Consider the following 21,478-nt stretch of genomic DNA (forward strand, 5'->3'; position numbering starts at 1 on the left):
CGGCCTTTGATGAAGTGGGCGAAAAAGTGCACTGCCTTGGTAACAAGGAAGCCGACGGTGTGGGCGGGGCCACATGGCGAGGCTTCTCCCCCGAAAGCCCCGGCCCCGAAAGGAAATGCCCGGGTTTTACATACAAACTTACGATGGTTTGAATTTTACATTGCCGAATCAAAGAGCTTCAAATTTAGAACAGGAAATTTGGAAACGCGGACGGTCTTGCTCTAGAAATATGTCAGAAAGAATTGATTCTGTTTTCCGCGCTGAAAAAGAAATGACGCAACCAGTTGTAAGAGCCTTTGTGTTGATCAACAAATAAGGACATTCGCGGGAAATCTGGCTGTTCCGGGGAGGGATCCCACCCCGCTGGTCACATGCGGCAAGGCCTACTCGCTACCCTGTTTACATTTTTGCACGAACGCAAGGCCGGCACACGCAAAATTTAGAACAGGAAATTTGGGGACGCGACCCGCTCTTGCTCTAGAAATGTGTCAGAAAGAATTGATTCTATTTTCCGCGGTGAAAAAGAAATGACGCAACTAGTTGTAAGCGCCTTTGTTTTGATCAACCCCGCTCCCCAAATAAGGACTTTCGCGGGAAATCTTATACATTTTGGCTGTTCCGGGGAGGGATCCCACCCCGCTGGTCACTCGTGGCGGCAAGTCCTCTGTTTACAATCATTTCGCGCGAACGCAAGGGCGATCCTGGGTGGGAGGGGCTGCGAGACAACGGCACGGCGGGTGCTCTGAAACACCTCCCTTCGAGCTGATAACTTCTTGAAACAGCGGAGGCGCGTGCTTTTGTGTTTTTACTACGATATTTTGTTATTTTTTCCCCATGTTTTGCCGCTACGCTGGATGAAAGACCATGAAAAAGCAGCGTAGCGGGCTTTTTACAGCGTCATTTTTCCAGCCGACAGCGTATCGGCCCACTATGCTGAAAAGGCCTGGCGAGAATTCTATGTTGTGTTTGAGTTACGTAGAATCGAGAACACACACGGTGTGTAGTGCGCCAGCACTCGTCTTTTGATTCCACTGGTGTTTTCACGATTCTGTAAAAGCCGAGGTTGAGTTGCGTGCTCCGCGCGATAATATTGGTGAACAAACGCACTCAGAGAGAATAACTACTAACGTTAGCACTAGTGCAATTTTCTCAGACAGGCCAATAACTGTGGTAACGCTACGTGTATGTGGTAACGTGGGGATTTCTTTGGATGTTTCCTGACATTATAAGTAACTGACATATAATCATAAAAATGTAGCGAGACCTGTTCGTTTTTATCCACAGTACTGAATAGGAACGTTTACTCAAGTTCATGCATAGAGCTGTCGTCCAAATGAAACACGGAATGGTGTCATGGTTCTAGTTAACCGATTTTTGAGTAGAAAAAAAACATTTGAGCAAAAAGAAACACATGACTACGTTAGACGCAAGGTCACTGCATGCCGCTGGCGCGGCAAGGCAAAAAAATCAAAGTTTTACGCCTGAGACATAAAGGTATGTGAAACAAAAACGATGGACTTGATGAGTTTATTTCGCTATTAAACTGACCTTGAACAAACATGATTAACTGCAGTGTGGAACGCCCGCCCCATCTTAGGTCACGGTCATTCCTTTCACCTTGTTGTTCATCATGTAAGTTACCACAGCGCTGCGTTGGTCCCCAGCAAGCAAGTGGAGCACGGAAACGAAGTCAGCTGGGTACATTACAATTAAGCTACGTGCAGCTTTATACACGGTGGGAGTGGCCGGCACAGCACAAAACCCCAGGCACAAAGTCAACGCGAAAGTTTAGTGTAGCAGAAACCTAACCCCTTAAAGTTTGCATGATTGACAGGCGGACGGGTTCGAAGTGTGCCGGGCGGCACGTATTGATAATGAGGGCATAAACAAACTACGTACATCAAACGTAAATCAAAATTGTTTGCTAAAAATTAAAAGAAATTTATGAAATGTGAATTGCGGACTCTGAAAAAAATGATCGAGCCGTTCAAATATGAATGAATTTACACAGATTGACAGGAATCGGAGGAAGCATATAGCGTCAACTGCGTGACGTGAACGAATATAATAGATTTGTGGCAATTTTAGCGATTACGCTAACCAGCTGTTTCTATGAATTTGTGCGATTTACAGTAGGGCCATGTTGATTTGATTATATGGATGACATCCTCGGGGAACTCCAAAACTGATGCGAGCGAGCGAATAAAAAAAAAGTTAGGCCAAAAAAAAAAGTTGCCTTCAGTATGAAATCAAAGTGGCCAGGAAGGTTGAACATAGTATGGTATACCAACAGTTAGGTGTAGGGACCAGTACATCATACGGGTGCAAAACATTTTTTTCTTCTTGGACCAATAAAAAAAAACAGACCTGAAAAAAACCCAGAGGAACAGGTTTCGCCAATTACAAAATGGACACACTATGTCGGCAGCCATTTGGGGTCTAACCGGGGGGCCAAGAAGACAACAAGAGCGAAGGCAAGTAGAGTTTATAGTCAATTGCACCAAGTTTCTACAGTCAAAGGTACAGAGACAGTTAGCCTTTATTACATGGCGATGGGATTTTAAAATGCAGTGGGAGTCCAATAATCCACCAAACAGATTTCTTTGTAGCAAAATTGACCAATTACCATTGTTTTGAGTATTGCACAATCAGGTCCAAGTTCATGTCCGGACCTGGAAATGATCGTCTGGACCTGAATTTTCTGTACTGGTACCTCCCCCAACCAACAATAGACTTTTTTTTCTTCTTTCTGTCCTTTCACATCTTATTCTTTGACTTTAGATTCATTTTGGCATTCTATGGCATTAGTTATCTGTTTTCTGATGCTTTTTTTTCAATCTACAGAATATTTGTGCTCATTTTACAGCTGCTTTGTACAATTTATTGTATGGTTGAAAACTTTTTTTTTTTTTTGGAAATGGCCGAAAATTGGTGCGAGCGCGGATGTCATCCATATAATCAAATCAACGTGGCCTAGTTGGTAACCACTAGACGGCGATCGCGCCGCGCTCTTACTGCGACATAAATAAGATTGTGTAGCCTTCGATTTCACACTGGGTATATTATAGAAAACGTAAAAGTGTGACAGAGCATGCTGAGGAGAACCCTTCGCGCTGCGTAGTACAAGCGGCAAACTCTGTGAGACGTTTTTGTGAATGTACCTTCCGATTTTTGTGCTACGCTAGACAGTGTGCCGTAACTTGGTAGGCTTGTTTTAATTTTGCTCTCTTCAAAGTTAGTCTAATTCAAGAAGACAGAAACGAGAATTCAATTCTATAATATTTTGGCTTCCTTTTGACAATAAAATTGTGACTGTGTCTGCTTCTTGTCTCACGTGAGGCTGAAAAAAATTCCTAGGCCCTGACCCTCCCGCAGACGGCCGTCTTCCCCACGCTAAATGTCGTCGAGTAAACCCTGTTGACGACCGTCAGAAATGGAGAACCTTTGTGGACAGACAGACTGCCCTGTGGCTTGTAGCTATGGGACTGAGATGAGATGATGATGAGAAACCCTGTGTGGAACAATATTAGACGTTGTGTTCATTATTCAAGATGCATAACGTTACAGATAAAAAAATTATCAACATTTATTTGTACCTTCTTGTCTTATCCTGTGTCAACATCTGCAACTATTTCAGTTTACCCTTCCTGGTAGAAATGCTAGGCTAGACCATGTGAAGGTAACATTCTGTATTTGCTTGCAAATGTTACCTGTCTAGTTGTATATGTATTTTTGTGATTTACTAGTACTTTTGTGGGTATACCTTGCCATGAGTGGCTGAAATATTCATGTTTTTACCACAAGTCTGATGATTATGGTTTTCCATGACTGTTGATTGCAGGGTGGAATACAAGGAGATGCATCCATGACAGCATTTGTGCTCATTTCTCTGCTGGAAAACTGTGAATGCCCCATAGCGGTGAGTATGGTTTGCTGAATATTATGTCAACACCTACAGCCAGTAGCTGATTGTCAGCTTCAACAACTAGTTGACAGCTTAAACACCTTTTTATCAGCTTCAACAACTATAACTGACAGCTTTAACAAATGATTGATGCCTTCAACAGTAATTGACATTTGATTGACAACTTTTGACAGCTCAACATGTCATTGACCAAGCTGAGTCTACCAGCAAAGTTTGCCCCACAAAATAAAGGATATAGCATTTCAGAGGGTCTAGATTTCAGAATTTTGCTGGGGGAGCATGCCCTGGACCCCTTTGGGCTTTCACACTTTCTACAGGATTTCCATTCAAATCCAGGGGACGAAAATAATGTCAGGGAGCTATGGATTCCTAGTATTTCTCTTTCCATCCATCTATACTAGAGGGCACTCACAGGCTTTTCTGAGAAATCAGTCCAGAGTAACATTTTCCCCTTTATGCTGTACAGGAACGAAGCATCGCCACAGAGAGGGCCACCAGGTTCCTAGAGAGGCAGCTGGACCAACTGCAGCGTCCGTACGTCATCGCCATAGTAACATACGCTCTCCACTTAGCCGACAGTCCTGTCAAGGGTGCCGCCAACGAGAAGCTCAGAAGCATTGCCAAGTATGATGAAGGTAATTTATAAGGAGCTGGGATATGTTGTACTATTATTTGTGAGAGTTTGGTTATGTTATAACTCATTGTTATTTGGGAGGAAAACTCAACTTAACTGGAGTCTTTTTGTCTATCTTAGTCTCTTAAAATCCTTATGACGTCTGTATTCTTGCCTGACAACTCATCTGTTTCAATGGTTAGCATTTGATGGTAAAATGCATATGATATATCATGCAGCAAACTAAGAGTTTTGGGCTGTCTGTACGGCAGCCTTTGTCAGGTAATAATGACCAATCACTCAGGACATGTGACCAGCTCAGGACCTACTGTAAAGCCTGAAATGTTGGTGGTGGTTTTTATATTATTGTTGACTTGTTTTCATTAAAGTTTAGTCTTTTATGGCAAGATATGTTTTGTTTTACTACTTAACTACAGAATTGTTTAAAAACACAAACTTAAAACACCATGAAAACATAATTAATTATTTGCCTCTGCGAAGACAAAATTTATTCCCTGCAAATATTCATTTATTGGTTTGGCTGTTCAGCACGCACAGCCAGGGATGCCCAGCTAGCCTGTGGCTATTTCAAAGGGCTAACCTTGCTGACAAAAACAGAGACAATACAAATGGAATTGGACAAGGACAGGATACTTATCAATAACAATATTCTAAGGACAAAAGAAGATAAAGATAAAGAGAGAACTTTTATATATATGATTTGATTCGATTTATTGAAATTGCAAACGATACAATACACGTGGGACACAGGCAGTGGTATGCTGGTGTCGTGGCCCACACATGAATACATACATATCAATTAGCACAATTATTAAAATACAATCATTGAATACGATTTAAAATTGTAAATACATCTATCCATAAACATATACATGATTTAAGATAGTGTACTATAGATAATAAAAGTACTTCCTGGCAGGTACAAACTCCCGTTACTGGGAAGCCGATGCCTCCAGCATTGCCGATGCACAGAAGCCCTACTGGTACACCCGCAAGCCCAGCGCCATTGCCGTGGAGACCACGGCGTACGCACTACTGACACAGATGCACCTCGGAGACATCCAGTACAGCAACCCCATCGTGGTGTGGCTCACTCTGCAGCGCAACAGTGCAGGGGGCTTTGTGTCAACTCAGGTGAACAATATCCCTTCTTAGCATTAAAGTTTATCTGTGTTCAACTTAAATGCTGCTGTGTCAAGTGGCACATTGAACAGCAGTCTCCATTCTGGGCGGTTTTGGGCAAGGGTTTCCACTTCCTTCAGGTTATCCCCAATTTGCTAAGGTCCCTCTGTAGCATGTGTCAACAACAGACCATTCTTTTAACTCCGAAAACGATTTCGATCCTTCAGGTCACAGTTGTGACTCTCCGGGCTCTTTCCTCCTACTGTGGCAATCAAATCATTCTTTCAAACCAGAAAACTAACAAACTGGTCTAAAGTTTATTCCATTATCATCAGCCAAATGATTTCCCCCTTCAGGACACTGTCGTGGCTCTCTATAATACACCTTTCTCACGCGGCGGCCATGATAGATCTAAAACGAGTTCAACGTGGCAAACAAAAGGCTGTCCATCATAATTAGCAGTTCGACCAATGGTAGCCTGCCAATTAGGAAATCGACCAATAAGTGAATGGCTGCAAATTCGTTAAAAATTTGCATTATTATGTTTTTATTTTGCATCTCTTAAGGGACTATGGGGTCAGTCTACACTACTCTGAATTGCTACATCTTTCGGTGCATAACACTTCTTGTAATATTTATTATTCTATCTTATATCATGAAAATTTGTGTGGTTTTGGGGAAAACTAAATGGGACCTGATTTTAGAAATAAGTTTTGTCTGTTTGCTACATTGAACTCGTTTTAGATCTATCATGGCCGCCGCGTGAGAAAGGTTTATAGGAGCAAACTATTACCTGGATGTGTACAACAGCAGACCATTTTTTAAAATCCCAAACGATTTCTCCCCTCCAGGACACAGTGGTGGCTCTCCAGGCCCTGTCCTCCTACTGTGGCAGTACCAAGGTCGACCCCACCCAGTTCACCTGTCAGCTGACCTCCGATAACGATCTTGACTTTAACGAGGAGATTCATGTGGACGAGGATAACGCCCTGATCCAACAAGAGAAAACTGTAAGTAGAATGTTTTGGTTGGGCTGTTCAACCTACTGGAATTCCTGATTTTTTTCATCACTTATTTTTTCAATGTACTTTTATGTTCATGTTTTTCAAGGTGACAAATGTAAGGTGAATATATCATTACCGATGACAAATAGATTGATGAATTTTTTTATGTCCACCTGCTGCCACTGTGACCATTTATTTCCAAGAACAAGTTAAATGTTCAATAAACAATTCATTTATAGTAATGACAACTTTCTTCATATGTATTAATAAATGTTATCATGTAGAGATCTTAACTTCGTTAGGCAGCAGCATTCTGATGTAAATGCAAGCACATTTTGCTTGGCACAACATAAGTTTAGTTGGAATACCACTTTTCCCCCACCTATGTGCTTATTAAGCTTTTGACAAGTCTTGTTTTTATATCTTGACAAGATAAGATATATATATTAAGTAGTTACATTTAACTGGAAGAAAAGATGATGGGTAACCTGCTGAAAAAAATTTTCAAGCACAGCGCACAGTGTAGGTAGTCCTTGCATGAAGTACAGACATACCCCTTGATTCTTGACTACCTTATTTCCAGGCACCAGTTGGAGGCAAGTTGTTCCTGAGTACAAGTGGCACTGGTATTGGACAGATGCAGGTAGGCACAGAGAAAAAAAATGAGATTTTAGAATTCTAGAGGATTTTCAAGTTTATGTGTCGACACATTGGATGTAGACCAGATCATACCAGAACCCTGAAAAAATCATACCCAGGCTTTGATATTGGTGTTCTGACAATTGTTCGATTCAAACACTTCAAACTCGCTAGCGTGCACAGCTATTGAGTTCTCAAACCAAACTGTACTGGCAAGGCGTCAGTCCTTTTTTTTGAATTGACAAAGTTGTTGACGCAATGTGCATTTATGTCGCATCTTTTACTCTAACTTGCTCTTATAATAGATTAACTGCAACATGGTCGCCAGGCGAGCCTACCCACGGTTGTGCCACACCTTATATATTAGGCGATACGAAATACCCTGTGTTGTATTTAAATTATGTCATACCTGTGATGTGATACGGGTGTTTCGGACCGGGCCATAACTTCCATATTGCAAAGGTTCGAAAGGCATATCACACAGGCTTTCTTCGAGTAAATCGAACCATTTCGAGCGGGCCGAGTGTGGCACGGTTGGCAATTCGAATACCTGATTTGGACGTCGGAACATTGCTGTTGCAACACTTTTTGTTCGAGGGCACCAAATTTGTTCAACTTCTGGCGCATTTCGCATCAAAACATGGGTTTTCTCGGGCGATCCGACCCGCGGTCGGGCTGGTACCTCGGGTGATACGGAATACCCTGTGTTGTATTTTATATGTACATACTAAATATTTCTATATTTTGTCCTCCAGGTGGAGGTACGTTATCACACCCCAGATGTTCACCGGGAGCGCTGCCTCTTCGAGGTTGTCGTGACAACAGAAGAGGCAGAAGCTCCCGTGGAGCCTGACGAGGAACCAGAAGAAGACCAGCAGGAAGGAGACGAGGACTACCCAGACTACGATGGCGAACTCGATGCCAGGGAAAGAAGCGCGTTCAGTTCACGGTCCCGCATCGGAGGGTTCCTGAGGTCGCGGTCTCGTATTGCGCGCCAAGCAGAGGATGATCAAAGCCAGCACTTCATTAGAGTTAGAGTCTGCACCAGGTGAGAATTAGTCTCTAAAGTTAAAACTTAAAGCAACAAAATATGTGCAATTTCTCAGACTTTAGACTAGAACTGTAGAGTTTTCAGTTGCGCTTTATTTTAAACTTGTCTCTGAAGTTGCAACTATCAGGGCACTTGTATTGAACACTATCCCATGCTTCTATTGATGGACAAATAAATTTTATGTAATAATGGTTGATGCTTTGTTTCAGCTACCGAGGCCAGCGGGATGCCTCCAATATGGCCATCATGGACATCGGCATGTTCTCCGGTTTTGAACCGGTCAAGCAGGACCTGGAACAGGTGATTGAATCATTGCCTCTTCAGCCAATCAACTTTTATTTACTTGAACAGGACAAATTACCTGGATGGAGGACTGACGAACCTCCGTCTCGTATCAGCCATACTACTCTCCAAGCAGATCCTACGTTGCCATGAGATAGTATCAAAGCTGGCCAAGAAATATAGCCGGCCAAAGGGAGTCAGACGGGTGCACTCCTAGGCCAGCTTCAATGCTCTTCCAGCTTTTGTATCGTGAGAATCTTTATGAAAAATGAGTTTAGTACACTAGAACCAGGTCTAGTACACTGAAGGAAAACTTGCTACAAGGAGATTTTACACAAGGTATTGGACGCAACAAAAATAGTGCAGTGACCAAGAGATCGAGTGTGCACCTTGCATTGCAAAGACTTGAAAACCAATCAAATGGTATGGGAAGGATTTTCAGATTGTAGACTTAATGATGTGGTCATTGTCTTGTTGACTTTTTGGCCAACTAACCATATTTTGGGTCAAAAAGCAGTTACTCAGGCAACTGGATATGATTTTGGAAACAGTCAGACGTTTCAGACAGCCATCCGGCGTCTTGCGTCAGTGACACTTAACTGCTTTTTGGCGTATCTTATTACCTGGATGTCTAATAGTCATCTACCTAACCATGTTATAATAACACATTTGCTTGTCCTGTTTCTTGTATCTAGCTGTTGAACCGTGTTGGAGAGCAAGCTGTCCAGCGGTATGAGACAACCAACCGTGCAGTTCTGTTGTACTTCGATCAGGTAAGCTAAAATCAAATGTGTCTATCTAGTAGTGCACCCTTTTAACTCTAAGAGTCTTTGGGAGGGCAGCCACAACAAAGCATGCACTGATAGAGAAAGACAGAAAAGGCCAGTCTGGTATCCAGGTGTACTATAGGCTAGTTCCAAGTCTCTTCTGTCCTGTATTTGCAGAGAGGACAGAAGAGACTCAGGAGCTATAATACGGCTGGATACCAGGCTACAAAATTGGGCCATACATCAGCACAAAAAATTTTTGTTTTCACAATCAATTCAAGATTGCCTTTTGTTTTTCAGATCACCTCAGAAGAGATTTGTGTGAGTGTTCGCATGAAACGTGTGAGCCTGGTAGGGGCCGTCCAGCCTGTTCCAGTCAGTGTCTACGATTACTACCAGCCAGGTGGGCAGCAACACTTCTTATATACTAGTAATCTAGGGGTCGTGTGGTGCAATCGGCAGGGTGTTCCATTCATATTCATCATCCAGAGTTTCTGGGTTATAATCCGTGTGTGTGCCACCGATCTTGTGCCCTTGGGAAAGGCACTTAACACGACTTTCCTCACTTGAAAATGGATACCTAGCTTTGGTTAGGGCCATCCCTCAGATAGGACGTTAAATGGAGGTCCCGTGTTTGAGGAGAGCCACACCTCAAGCACGTCAAAGAACCCACCGCCCAAGAGTAGAGGTCCTTCCCAGTGTTATTGCATCAGTTAAATCCGTCCGGATATACAGCTTGTACTATTCTGAACAAACCGTGTATGTTACGCCATAAGTTGGTTTACTGGGTATGCAAAACAAACAAACCAAAAATCTGGCTTATTATCAACTCAGATCAACTTAATATGAAGTTGCAGCTCAGAAACATTTAACTGTGATGCTTAATGGTGCTTAAATCTTAGTGGTATTAATAAAGAATATCTGCAAAACTTTATCTCCAAGTGGTATCAATATAGAATATTTGCAATACTTTATTGCACAACAATGGAAATAGGTGCAATGTATGGTATCCTCATTACAAAAACCATTTTAAGACTTATCTACCTTACAAAAGACTACTGTAATTCACTTTGTCTTCTCGGTACCAAACTTTCATGGTCTGAGAAAATTTAACTTGTTCTTGTAACGAAATGTTCACTGTGAACGAATTATTTGTTATCGTCACCAAGATGAATTATTTGTTCTCAGTAATGATAAGTTCCCGTTACAGTCGTCACAGTGAAAACTGTTAACATAAAAGTACATTGAAAAAATCAGGAATTACAGTATATAGTGCAGGATGAGAATGTGCTTTAATTTTTGACAATCCTTTTCCAGACGATGCCTGTACGACATTTTACCACCCTAGCCAGGGCAGCCCTCTGTTAGCCACTCTGTGTGAGGGCAGTCAGTGTATCTGTGCTGAAGGTAAGATCATTGCACTTAGGTTGAACCTGGGCTGTGATAGCATTCTTTATGTCATACCTGTGACGCGAAAACGTTCGATACGGGTGTTCCAGACTGGGCCATAACTTCCGTATCGCACAGGTTCGAAAGGCGTATCATACGGGCTCCATTTGAATAAATTGAACTGTTTCAAGGGGGGGAGTGCGGTGCCATCGAAAGTTCGAATAGCTGATTCGAACGTTGGAACATTACTTTTGCAACACTTTTTGTTCAATGGCACCAAATTTGTTCAACTTCTGGCGCATTTCGCATCAAAACAGGGGTTTTCTAAGGTGGGTATGACATAAATGAAATACAAGACGGTGTATTCCGCATCACACTCGGTCCCAGCAATATATGTGGGTGTTCCAGACCGGGTGACAATTTTCGGGTAAATGGGGGTATTTGCAGTGGTTTCGAGTTCACAGTAACACCATAAACTACTGTCACATACTGTAATGTAAAGTTGGCGGTGAAGGGTTTACCGTGAAAGCTGGGAATAAAAATCCCCTGCGAACATTTATGCATTTACAGTAATGCTGGATATTAAGATTCAAATGGCATTGCAAAAATTTGTACCTTTGTTGATAATTATGCAAAATGACAACATATGAAAAGAAAGACACATGAAAACAAATATGCAACCACAGATTTGTGTTTGAAACAGATGTAATGTAGAAGATTACAAGAACATTGTAGTACTTGTAATACTGTTCTACATTATACTCTATACATATATACTTATTTTCTGTTTTGCATTTTCCAGGCAAATATGCCAAATTGGGTTTGATATTTACAAAACATGGGGAACTTTAGGATTGTTATAACACTATTGAATGGGTTGATGATGTTACTTTTTCCCAATGCCTTCCACAGGGAAGTGTCCCAAGGAGACCTCCCCTAAGAAACTGAGGGACTTGACTCAAAGAGACCTGGAGGAGAAGGCTTGTAATGACCTTGACTATGGTAAGGACGGCCGTACAAAGTACCTCATTACATGAACGTTTTCATACTTACTTGGGGAAGTAGTGACAAAACATGTAGTGATAGTTTAGCCAAAGAGAGATTTGAAGTCTGGCCAAAGAGAGAGTTGAAGTATTTGTACTAAGTACCAATATAGAACACATGATATTTCCTTGATTTTGTATTCACCACAAGAATGATTGGTATGTCTTCCTCGTCCCAACCATTAGATGTTTGCTCTCTAGAATCAAAGTGCCTTGATGGCTGTAGCCATGAACTGAGATGTACATGTGTAGGTCAAGTGTAGGAGTGTTACCAAAAGTGAGACCACCAAATGATTATTAGTTTTTTGAGGGGGTATTTGGAAAACCAAATATTTGTTTGTTTGTTTTTGTTTCCAGCTTTCAGAGTTATTGTGATGGAAGTGCGACAGGAGGGCAGTTTTGACAGGATCAATATGCTTGTGGAGAGCCCCATCAAGAAAGGTACGACTTTTACTATACATTTGTTCCACATGTACATGTAAGTACATTTGTTCTACATGTACATGTAAGTAGAGGCACGTAGTGACTCCTATTCCAGTGATCAAACAGCTATTCTCTCAGCCAATCACACAGCTATTCCATTGGACAATCAAACAGCGATCTTCTCAGCCAATCAAACAGCAAAAACAGCTATCCTCTCAGCCAATCACACAGCTATCCTGTTGGACAACCGAACACCAATCTTCTCAGCCAATCAAATGGCAATAACAACTATTCTCTCAGCCAATCACACAGCTATCCCCTCGGCCAATCCGACAGATATCCTCTTAGCCACAGTACAGATATGTCCTTGGTGCTGAACACCATACAAAAACATTTAAAATCACCTGTCCTTGGTGCTGAACACTACACAAGAACATTCAAATTTACCTGTCCTTGGTGCTGAACACTACACAAGAACATTCAAATTTACCTGTCCTTGGTGCTGAACACCATACAAGCACATTCCATCTCACCTATCCTTGGTGCTGAATGCTGCAAGAACATTCAAACTCAGCTGTCCTTTGTGCTGAATGCTGCAAGCAAATTCAAATTAACCTGTCCTTGGTGCTGAACACCATACAAGCATATTCCATCTCACCTATCCTTAGTGCTGAATGCTGGAAGAACATTCCATCTCACCTGTCTTTGGTGCTGAACACTACACAAGAACATTCAAACATTCCTGTCCTTGGTGCTGAACATGACACAACCACTTTCAAACTCACCTGTCCTTGGTGCTGAAGACCAAACAAGCACATTCCATCTCACCTATCCTTGGTGCTGAACACTACACAAGAACATTCAAACATTCCTGTCCTTGGTGCTGAACACCATACAAGCACATTCCATCTCACCCATCCTTGGTGCTGAATGCTGCCAGAACATTCAAACTCACCTGTCCTTGGTGCTGAACACCATACAAGCACATTCCATCTCACCCATCCTTGGTGCTGAATGCTGCCAGAACATTCAAACTCACCTGTCCTTGGTGCCGAACACCATACAAGCATATTCCATCTCACCTGTCCTTGGTGCTGGACACAATACTAGAAAGGCCGACATTTGCTTGAGAGCAAATGCAGCATATTTCAGCCATCTCCCTCCCCATGCAACAACAGACTATTCCAAAATCACCCATGTGCAAGAATCGAACACTTTTGTTTAAAAGTCACTTCCACTAATGACACTTAATGACACCCAAAAATGAATCTTACAAAATTCCTAGTGCAAGAATGGACTCTTCCAGTGCACCCCATGTGAATTTGCACAATAGACCAGTCCAGAAATACTCTCACTGAAAACATGGTCAAGGTTGAACTAAGCAAAAAAGGCATGAAAAGGTAAAATAGACCAGTCCAAAAACACTTCCACTAAAAATGGACTATTGAATACCTTTCTAAAACTGAATTTGAAAACATCCCCATGCAAGAATGGACTCTTTTTGCGATGCCCCTATGTAAAGTGGTGCAGTCCAAAAATACATCCGCTAAAATTGGACTTGGACGTAATCACCAAAGTCCCAAAAATGGATTTTACAAATCCCCCCATGTAAGGATCGACTCTTCCAGCACAACCTATGTAAAATTGCAAAGTTGACCAGTCAAAAAATAACCACACTGAAACACTTTGACATATCAAATCACCAAAGTCCATAAACAAATTTAAAAAAAATGCCCCCCTCCATGCAAGAATGGACTCTTCCAGTACACCCCATGTAAAATTGCAAAATAGTCCAGTTCAAAAATACTCCTATTGAGAGACATTATATAATCAACAGTCCAAAGATGAATTTAAAAAATATGTACCCCCTCCGTGCCAGATTGGACTCATCCAGATAACACCGGGCTCACTGATTGGCTGCCAATCCCCTTCGGGATGTTGACTCAGGCTACGTGATTGGTTGCCTCTTTAATCAAGTTACTAGTATATATAGACATGTGCACATGCTGTCTTCAGGTGGGAGAGGTCAACGACCTCAAGGTCGTTGACCCTCTGGCCAGTGGAGAATTACTAAAAAAAGTACCCAAATATATCATTTTGAAGTGGTTTATGCCAGAAATTATACATGGGTCATTTGAATGAATATCTAGTGCACCTATTTACCAAAATGTAGGTCATTTGGTTACAAGACCAGGGAACAGGAGCCAAAAGCGTACGTTTTTGGTCAAACAATGGCCAAAAAATTCCAAAATTAAGCATTTTGTTGTACCGTATGCCAAAGGTGTCAATGAATTCATGTGCGCATATGTAGACGGCACTCCTATACCAAATTTCAGGTCATTTGGTTGTAAAATGGGGGTATAGGAGCCAAAAAATGTCATTTCTGGGGCAAAAAATGCCAAAATTAAGCATTTTGCTGTACCGTATGCCTAAATTGTTTTTGGAATTTTGTGGGCATATGATCAAGGCACCTCTGTATCAAATTTTAGGTCATTCGGCTATAACACCAGGGAACAGGGGGGCAAAATGTACATAAAAATTGCAAAAAACATGAATAAAATCATTTCAAAGGAAGATATGAAGAAAATGAGAAAAAAGCACCTGGGTATTGACCCACTCTACCCTTGTGTCAAATTTCAAGTAATTCGGTCCAGGAACGACGGAGTTGAATCGATTTGAAGATTTGACAGGAGAAAGAAAGAAACATTACGAATACAATATATTTCACCATACCTATGGTATGGCTGAAATATAACAAGAACATTCAAACTCACCTGTCCTTGGTGCTGAACTCAATACAAGAACATTCCATCTCACCTGTCCTTGGTGCTGAACATCATACAAGAATATTCAAACTCACTTGTCCTTGGTGCAGAACACTACACAAGCACATTCCAATTCACCCGTGTTTGATGCTGAACACCATACGATATCTATCTACAAGTCTAATATCTGTACTGTTTATAGGCAACAGGGACTGAGTAATAACCAATGCTTAATGACTGCATAGAAGACAGTGAACATATACAACATTTCCTAAACTTTTGTATGTCCTTCAGAACAAACTCACCTGTCCTTGGTGCTGAACACAATACAATATTTATCTATAAATCTATATCTATACTGGTTGGAACAGGGACTGCATGTACTTAATGACTTCATAGAAGACAGTGTACATATTAAACATTTCCTGTCCTTTTGTACCACCATCAGGCCTTGATGATGTGTTTGATGGAGAGGAGCGAGTGTTTTGGAAACGGAAGACTTGCTCCAGCCTTCAGCTGGTGGAGGGGACCACGTACCTACTGATGGGGAAGGATGGGACCAAGTACACTGATGAGGAGGGCTTTGACAGGTAGGAAGCTGTGGATGGATGGACGAATGAATGAATGAATGAATGAATGTATATTGTTAAGTTGCATTGTACTACAGTGGAAGCCAGTTAATTGCACCTCGGATAAACGCACACTTCGGGTAATTGCACAGAATCCCAAAATCCCAAACCGTCTCCCATTCACTCCATTGTTAGTGACTTCGCTTATCTGCACGACAAAAAATCACCAACGCCGGATTATTGCACAAAAAGTTGCCAAACATCGTCAACAAATTGACGGAAAATGTGTGCTAAAAATCTACAGACACTGTACAAATAAGCCGAAAACGGCCTTTGTGAGGTCGCTATACTGACAACATGTATGAAATTGTTATTGGGGTCAAAAGAAAGTGATATTGTGGGGTCGGCATCATGAAGGGACGCCCACCCGCCAAAGGTCGTCGAAGCCCGCATTACGATTTGGCAGACAACTTGCTGTGACATACTCAATAAAAACTGTTCTCTATCTGTCCATTGTCTAATTACTGTAATTAGGGTCGCGGGGAAATACTTATGCAGTGGTTTTATGTTCTTGTTGCCATTCGGAAACAACACAGCGACTTGGGGCCTACAGACGCCTTCGACGGTGCAATGCTTTTGTTTCGTGATCAGGAAGCTACATAACGTATACAGTAACTTACTTTTAGTTTCGATTTCAAGTGCATTGCAGTAGAAATCGTGAAGTTTCGTGAAGAAATGTATATGACGTCCGGAGCACAACAGGTACAGCACTACTGTAACACGTAAATAAACTGTGCGTTGTACTACCTCCCATACCACCTCTCGGCCCCACCGACCGTGCTGATGCGGTCCAAATGACCAACTCCGCATTATCGCACATGCCGGATAATTGCACGGAATTCGCTGGCAAATTGGGTGTGCAATTAAGCGGCTTCCACTACAATAGCAGCCTCAATTGGGGGGGATGACTGTGGCACTTACATACAGGTGTTTGTTTGTGTCTTTGTTTGCTTAGAATCTACATAAGTAAAATGAATCACGAACAAACAAGTCTCCCTGGAATCCTGTTGTAATACTACTGTGACGCTATTTCACCTTTATCCGTGGGGTAACCTATATCTGTTGTTTTAAAAACCGTAGTTTAAAATTCCAATACATGTTTGTAGTTTCAAAATATTTCAGTGGACCCTACATTTTCAAAATATTGCAGTCTGGAACCACCGCCCATTGATATCTCTAGAAACCTTGTTATTAAAAAACAACGTATATATATACCCATTGAATAAAGGTTAACTAATGATATATACTCAGACATGATCTAAGGGAGGCCAACAAGGTGGCCCGTTGTTGGATTGGGATTTGGAGCGGCAAGATATGATGATGAGTTGAAATTTGATACATGTCTACTTTGATTATGAATGTTATATAATAACTGTCGTGACTTCTTCCTACTTCCCAGCTTCAGGTATGTGATCACTGAGCAGTCGTTTGTGGCAGAGTGGCCGACTGGGGACAAGGCACAGAGGAGGAAGTTCAAGCGAGTGGCCGACAAGTTTCAGCAGCTGGCAGACAAAATCCTCCTGCAGGGTTGTACCACATAGAGCAACACCAGGCTCTTTCCTAGGACAATGGCAACAGCTAGAGCTGTGTACAGTACAGTGCATTAATGCAGTACTGGTACATGTACAATCAATTAGGTACAGGTCCAAAATGTACCTGTACCTGAAATGTGTTTAGGTACACAGCTCTAGCAATAGCATTACATATTTTACCGTTAAGTCCTGAACGTTCTCTTTAAATCTATCATTCTTTGCTAATAGATGATATCAGCAACCATTAGGGAAAAGCCTTTTTTTTACTTTTTAATTCATGATCAAAGGAAGATTTTCTCATACATTGTTTTCTGAATTAAATGTTCCATATGTGTCCTTAACCTTAGGTTTCCTAGGTCAACAGTCCAGAGTTCTCTTTGTTTAAGGTCGATCATAGTTAACTGATAGATCATATCAGCAACTATGAGGAAAAGCTATGTTGTTTTCTGACATATATTCCTCTAAATGTGTCTGTAAGCATTCGCATGTCTTCTTTGAAGCATCTGTGCTCATGTATATTTGAGAGTGCATCTATACAAAATGAAGGATGTATTTTGAAGTACTTCCAGGAAATGTGCAATTTTAGTAGTATCAAGAAGGTTAGAAATTTAGCTTCCTTGGTAGGAACATTCGAACATGCAATGTCAAAACATGCAGCTTATTCTAAAGATGGTTGGCTGCAAAATTTAGCAGTAATTAAATCGTAATGACAGTAGATAGTGTTGAACATACATGTAGCAGTTGCCATGACAGTTGGTAACATTCAATCAATATTCTACTTTGTACATGTAGATAGCTTCTCTGTATGAGAAAATATGTCGGAAAGGTTGACAGTCTGACAGGTAATATGCAAGAAATTCTTGCTTATTTTGTATAACAAGATGCATTTTGATCACCCTCTGGTCATGTGTGAGACATAGCTTTGAGACTCAGATATAAAAGTTTGTGGTGAAAATTTATGTTTAGAACTTAGTTACTGGTTTGATGGAAGTATAAACTACAGTGCTAGGGGCTTGTCTGGCACTGTACATTCAAGTTGGAAAGAAACTACGTATACGCCAAATTCAGGCCAAAAAGTAGTTACTCAAGTAACTGGATATGGTTTTGGAAACTGTATGATTCAATCTGAAAATAGTTGAATCCTCATTGTCAGATAAGAAATCAGATAAATCTAAGTCTCTGTTGTCAATATATGCTGCCTATGGTTCCAATCAATACATTCTTGAAAAAAAATGTCTCTGTTCTGTGTTCTTCTTTCAGATGAATAAAATATCACATTTGACAAACACGGTTTTTCCTGTTTTTTGGGTGTCAGACTGCTAATGATATAATGTTGAGGAACAAGGGGTGTAGGTTTAGGTCCCCTTACAGCTTGGCTCTAGGTCTGCAAGGGAGTCAGAAATATTTCAAGGAGAATAACTAAACGAATAAATGATGAATTTCCATGATATTCGTGTGTGTGTGTGTGTGTGTGTGTTCCTACACAAAGTGCTGCAGTTTCTGCAACGGACAGACGGTCTCACAGCGCTTCCTATCAACATTAGTCGGTACTGCAACACTTCCTGCGCATAAAGAGTCAGAGTGCTCTGATTGTGTGCGGAGAGTTGCAGCGTCTTCCTTCACAGAATAAACAGCTAGTGACGGTGAAGAAAATCCAAGCAACTCTATCCTCTGCAGAGAGGAACTGCTGATGAAAAATCTTCATGGATCAGAATATTCGTTCCGTACTGTGCCTTCATTTTCTTCTTGACGCATTAACAAAAAAATGTATTCCTTGATCTGGACATCATTCTTACTTGAACAAGCCTTTTCGTTAAAGTGTGGCTCAAACGTCATCAAGATTGCTTTGCCAAAATGGATATCAGTGCATCTTATCGCATGGTTAAGAAAGCGCCACAAGGTTGCTGAAATTCTGCATGTTACCATTCATCCTACAATGGGCAAAACTAACGTTGAGCGCTAGGGGTCCCCACTGACACGTAGATTTGATTTGATTTGTATTCGGCTGTATAGAGAGAAATACAGCCAGGGCTACCCAACTAGCTGATAACTGGCATATTGTGACATTATGTTTATCGCAAGGCGAGAACATTTAAGGAATAAAGTCAAACGATACAAAGGTGTTATTGGAGAAAACAAGGCATTGCTAAGCTCATTGATTGAATTTTGCAATGGTTTTGCTTGTTGATCTTCAAAGCCAGATGGGTCAAGAATCTGTCAGCCGCGTTCAGTTGCTTTGCATTGAAAACAATTTAGGACAGCTTTGATTCTCTACAAGGGTGGTTCTTATAATTCTAATGTTTATGTAGGTTAAACGTTAAACTGTAATTTCTCAATAGTTGGCTCCCGTTTTTTCTTCTAAAATTGATGAAGAAAGCGCCACGAGTTGGCCTCTTCTGTACTGCCGTTCCCTACATAAAAACGATGTGTTGATGACTTGCGAGAAGTTCCACCAAAAAGTAGGGAGTAGCTTCGAATAACAACTTTGATCCACTCTTCGTTGCGTATATTTCTAGATGCTTGTCTGAGAAGAGTTGAACATTCCATAGATATTCAATGATCGTAATATGCGTTACAAATACAACGGAGTAAGAAACTGTTTTAGAATTAAGGCAGTGTGTGAGTTTTATTTGATATGAATGGTCCGCGTTTTTTCAGACATTGTTGCTTTCAAATTTCAAAAATTCAAATAGGAGAAGTATTGACGAAAAAGCTCCGATATTAACGGCTCGCACAAGGAATGCTTGGCTAAAAGTAAGTAGATGTAGATGTAGATGATAATCTAGAGTTATTTAGATAGTCGGGTGAGCTTCAATGTCAAGAGCAAGAGGAAGAATAACCTGAAATTTAATGTAACGTTATACATAGATATATAATGAATGAATGAATGACCTTTGTTGTACATTTGTGCTCAAACAAGCTAAGTACAGGTCGTAGCGCTAGTGATAAGGTACAATTTTGACAAAAAAGGTATCTTATTATCTCTACATATGCTAATACATTCAAGTATGTACAAGTTCAACTTCTTCTCGCTTCTTAAAACAGTTATAAACATAAGGACAAATGGAATCAATGATATATTGTTTATCTAATTGCATGAGAAATATGAATTTTTCCGTGGTATTCAAGTATCGGAAATTTGGGAACATATGTTGTATATTTTCAAAAAGGACGTTTCTTTCGTTGTTGTATAAGGTACAGTCAACAATAAAGTGACACTCATCCTCTATCTTATTCAAGTTACAGTATTGGCAGATTCTTTCTTCCAGAGGAATGTGGTTATGTCGGCCTTTTTCAATGCGGAGTCTATGTGAACTAATGCGGAGCTTTGTGATGGCTGTTCTGTGCCGAATATTTGCAATCTTTAGGTATTTCTCGTCGTTGTAAGTAGTTTTAAGTAATCTGTATGTTCGTAATTTGTTGTTGTTGCGCATTGCTGTTATGAAAGATTGAAGGTACATATCTTTTAAACGTTGATGTAGGTGGCGCTTCGACGGTCGGCCACGCCGTTACATGGGCTCCTCGCGCGACGCCTAAAACCCGATCCTTTCTATACCAACTAGTCTTAAGGGTCATTCTAAATGTACGGGAAGCTGTCTGGACAAGTTTTAGAAAGTGTTCACAGGCTCTTTCACATACTTTCAACGGTTACAAGTCGTGATGGTATACCCTATGACAGCCTCATATGCAGTACCGCTCCTGGCCGCCTCCAGAAAACGACTAACACGACCGCCAAATTACCAAAATTTCTGTCTTTTCGGAATGGGAAAATCGCGAAAGGCTCGCAAAGGGGTTTCAAGTTTTTTCAGGCTTCTTTGACTTTATTTCCAATAATGCGACCATTCAAGAGCAGGAATGGTAATATCTTTAACATTTCACTTGCAAAGCAACGGAATTTTTCGCAAATTATGACACGTTTCCTTCTTATTTTACCATAGAGGTGGCCGAGTGTACAGCTCCTGTACATTGTCACGTTCTGAAGTACCACGTCCAAATTTACAATTCTATTTTGTGAAACATGAAGTTGAACAAGTACAACGGTGCTGGCCTGTTTGTTCAGCGATATATCCAATTTTCCAGTCGAATATCTGTGATTTGATGGGTTTCTTAAATCTTACAGGACACATGTATAAACTTGGGCACTGGGGAGGCGCGTGGACTAGCAGCGCTTGGGACAAGTACTGTGGGTGAGGCTACAATTATGACTTTTCAAACTGTACTATCACACTTACAGTACCGCTCCATGAGTATCATTTTCCTTCTTCGTTAAGTA

General features: G+C 41.1%; 1 protein-coding gene across 1 annotated transcript in view; it reads left to right on the forward strand.

The window, feature by feature from the left end:
• LOC118403166 (ophiophagus venom factor-like) overlaps positions 1-18,493 on the forward strand; it is a gene marked incomplete at its 5' end in the record, with an annotated part of 39,419 nt that extends 20,926 nt beyond the window's left edge. Inside the window, 14 exon segments of the mRNA XM_035801709.1 lie at positions 3,842-3,919; positions 4,392-4,560; positions 5,479-5,693; positions 6,533-6,691; positions 7,269-7,328; positions 8,080-8,372; positions 8,585-8,675; positions 9,353-9,430; positions 9,725-9,827; positions 10,742-10,831; positions 11,726-11,815; positions 12,214-12,297; positions 15,493-15,634; positions 17,073-18,493. Coding sequence (XP_035657602.1) covers positions 3,842-3,919; positions 4,392-4,560; positions 5,479-5,693; positions 6,533-6,691; positions 7,269-7,328; positions 8,080-8,372; positions 8,585-8,675; positions 9,353-9,430; positions 9,725-9,827; positions 10,742-10,831; positions 11,726-11,815; positions 12,214-12,297; positions 15,493-15,634; positions 17,073-17,214 — 1,794 coding nt within the window. The 3' untranslated portion in view covers positions 17,215-18,493.
• Positions 18,494-21,478: the final 2,985 nt, after the last annotated feature.

Source organism: Branchiostoma floridae, chromosome 16 (assembly GCF_000003815.2).
Source record: "Branchiostoma floridae strain S238N-H82 chromosome 16, Bfl_VNyyK, whole genome shotgun sequence".
Classification (NCBI taxonomy): domain Eukaryota; kingdom Metazoa; phylum Chordata; class Leptocardii; order Amphioxiformes; family Branchiostomatidae; genus Branchiostoma; species Branchiostoma floridae.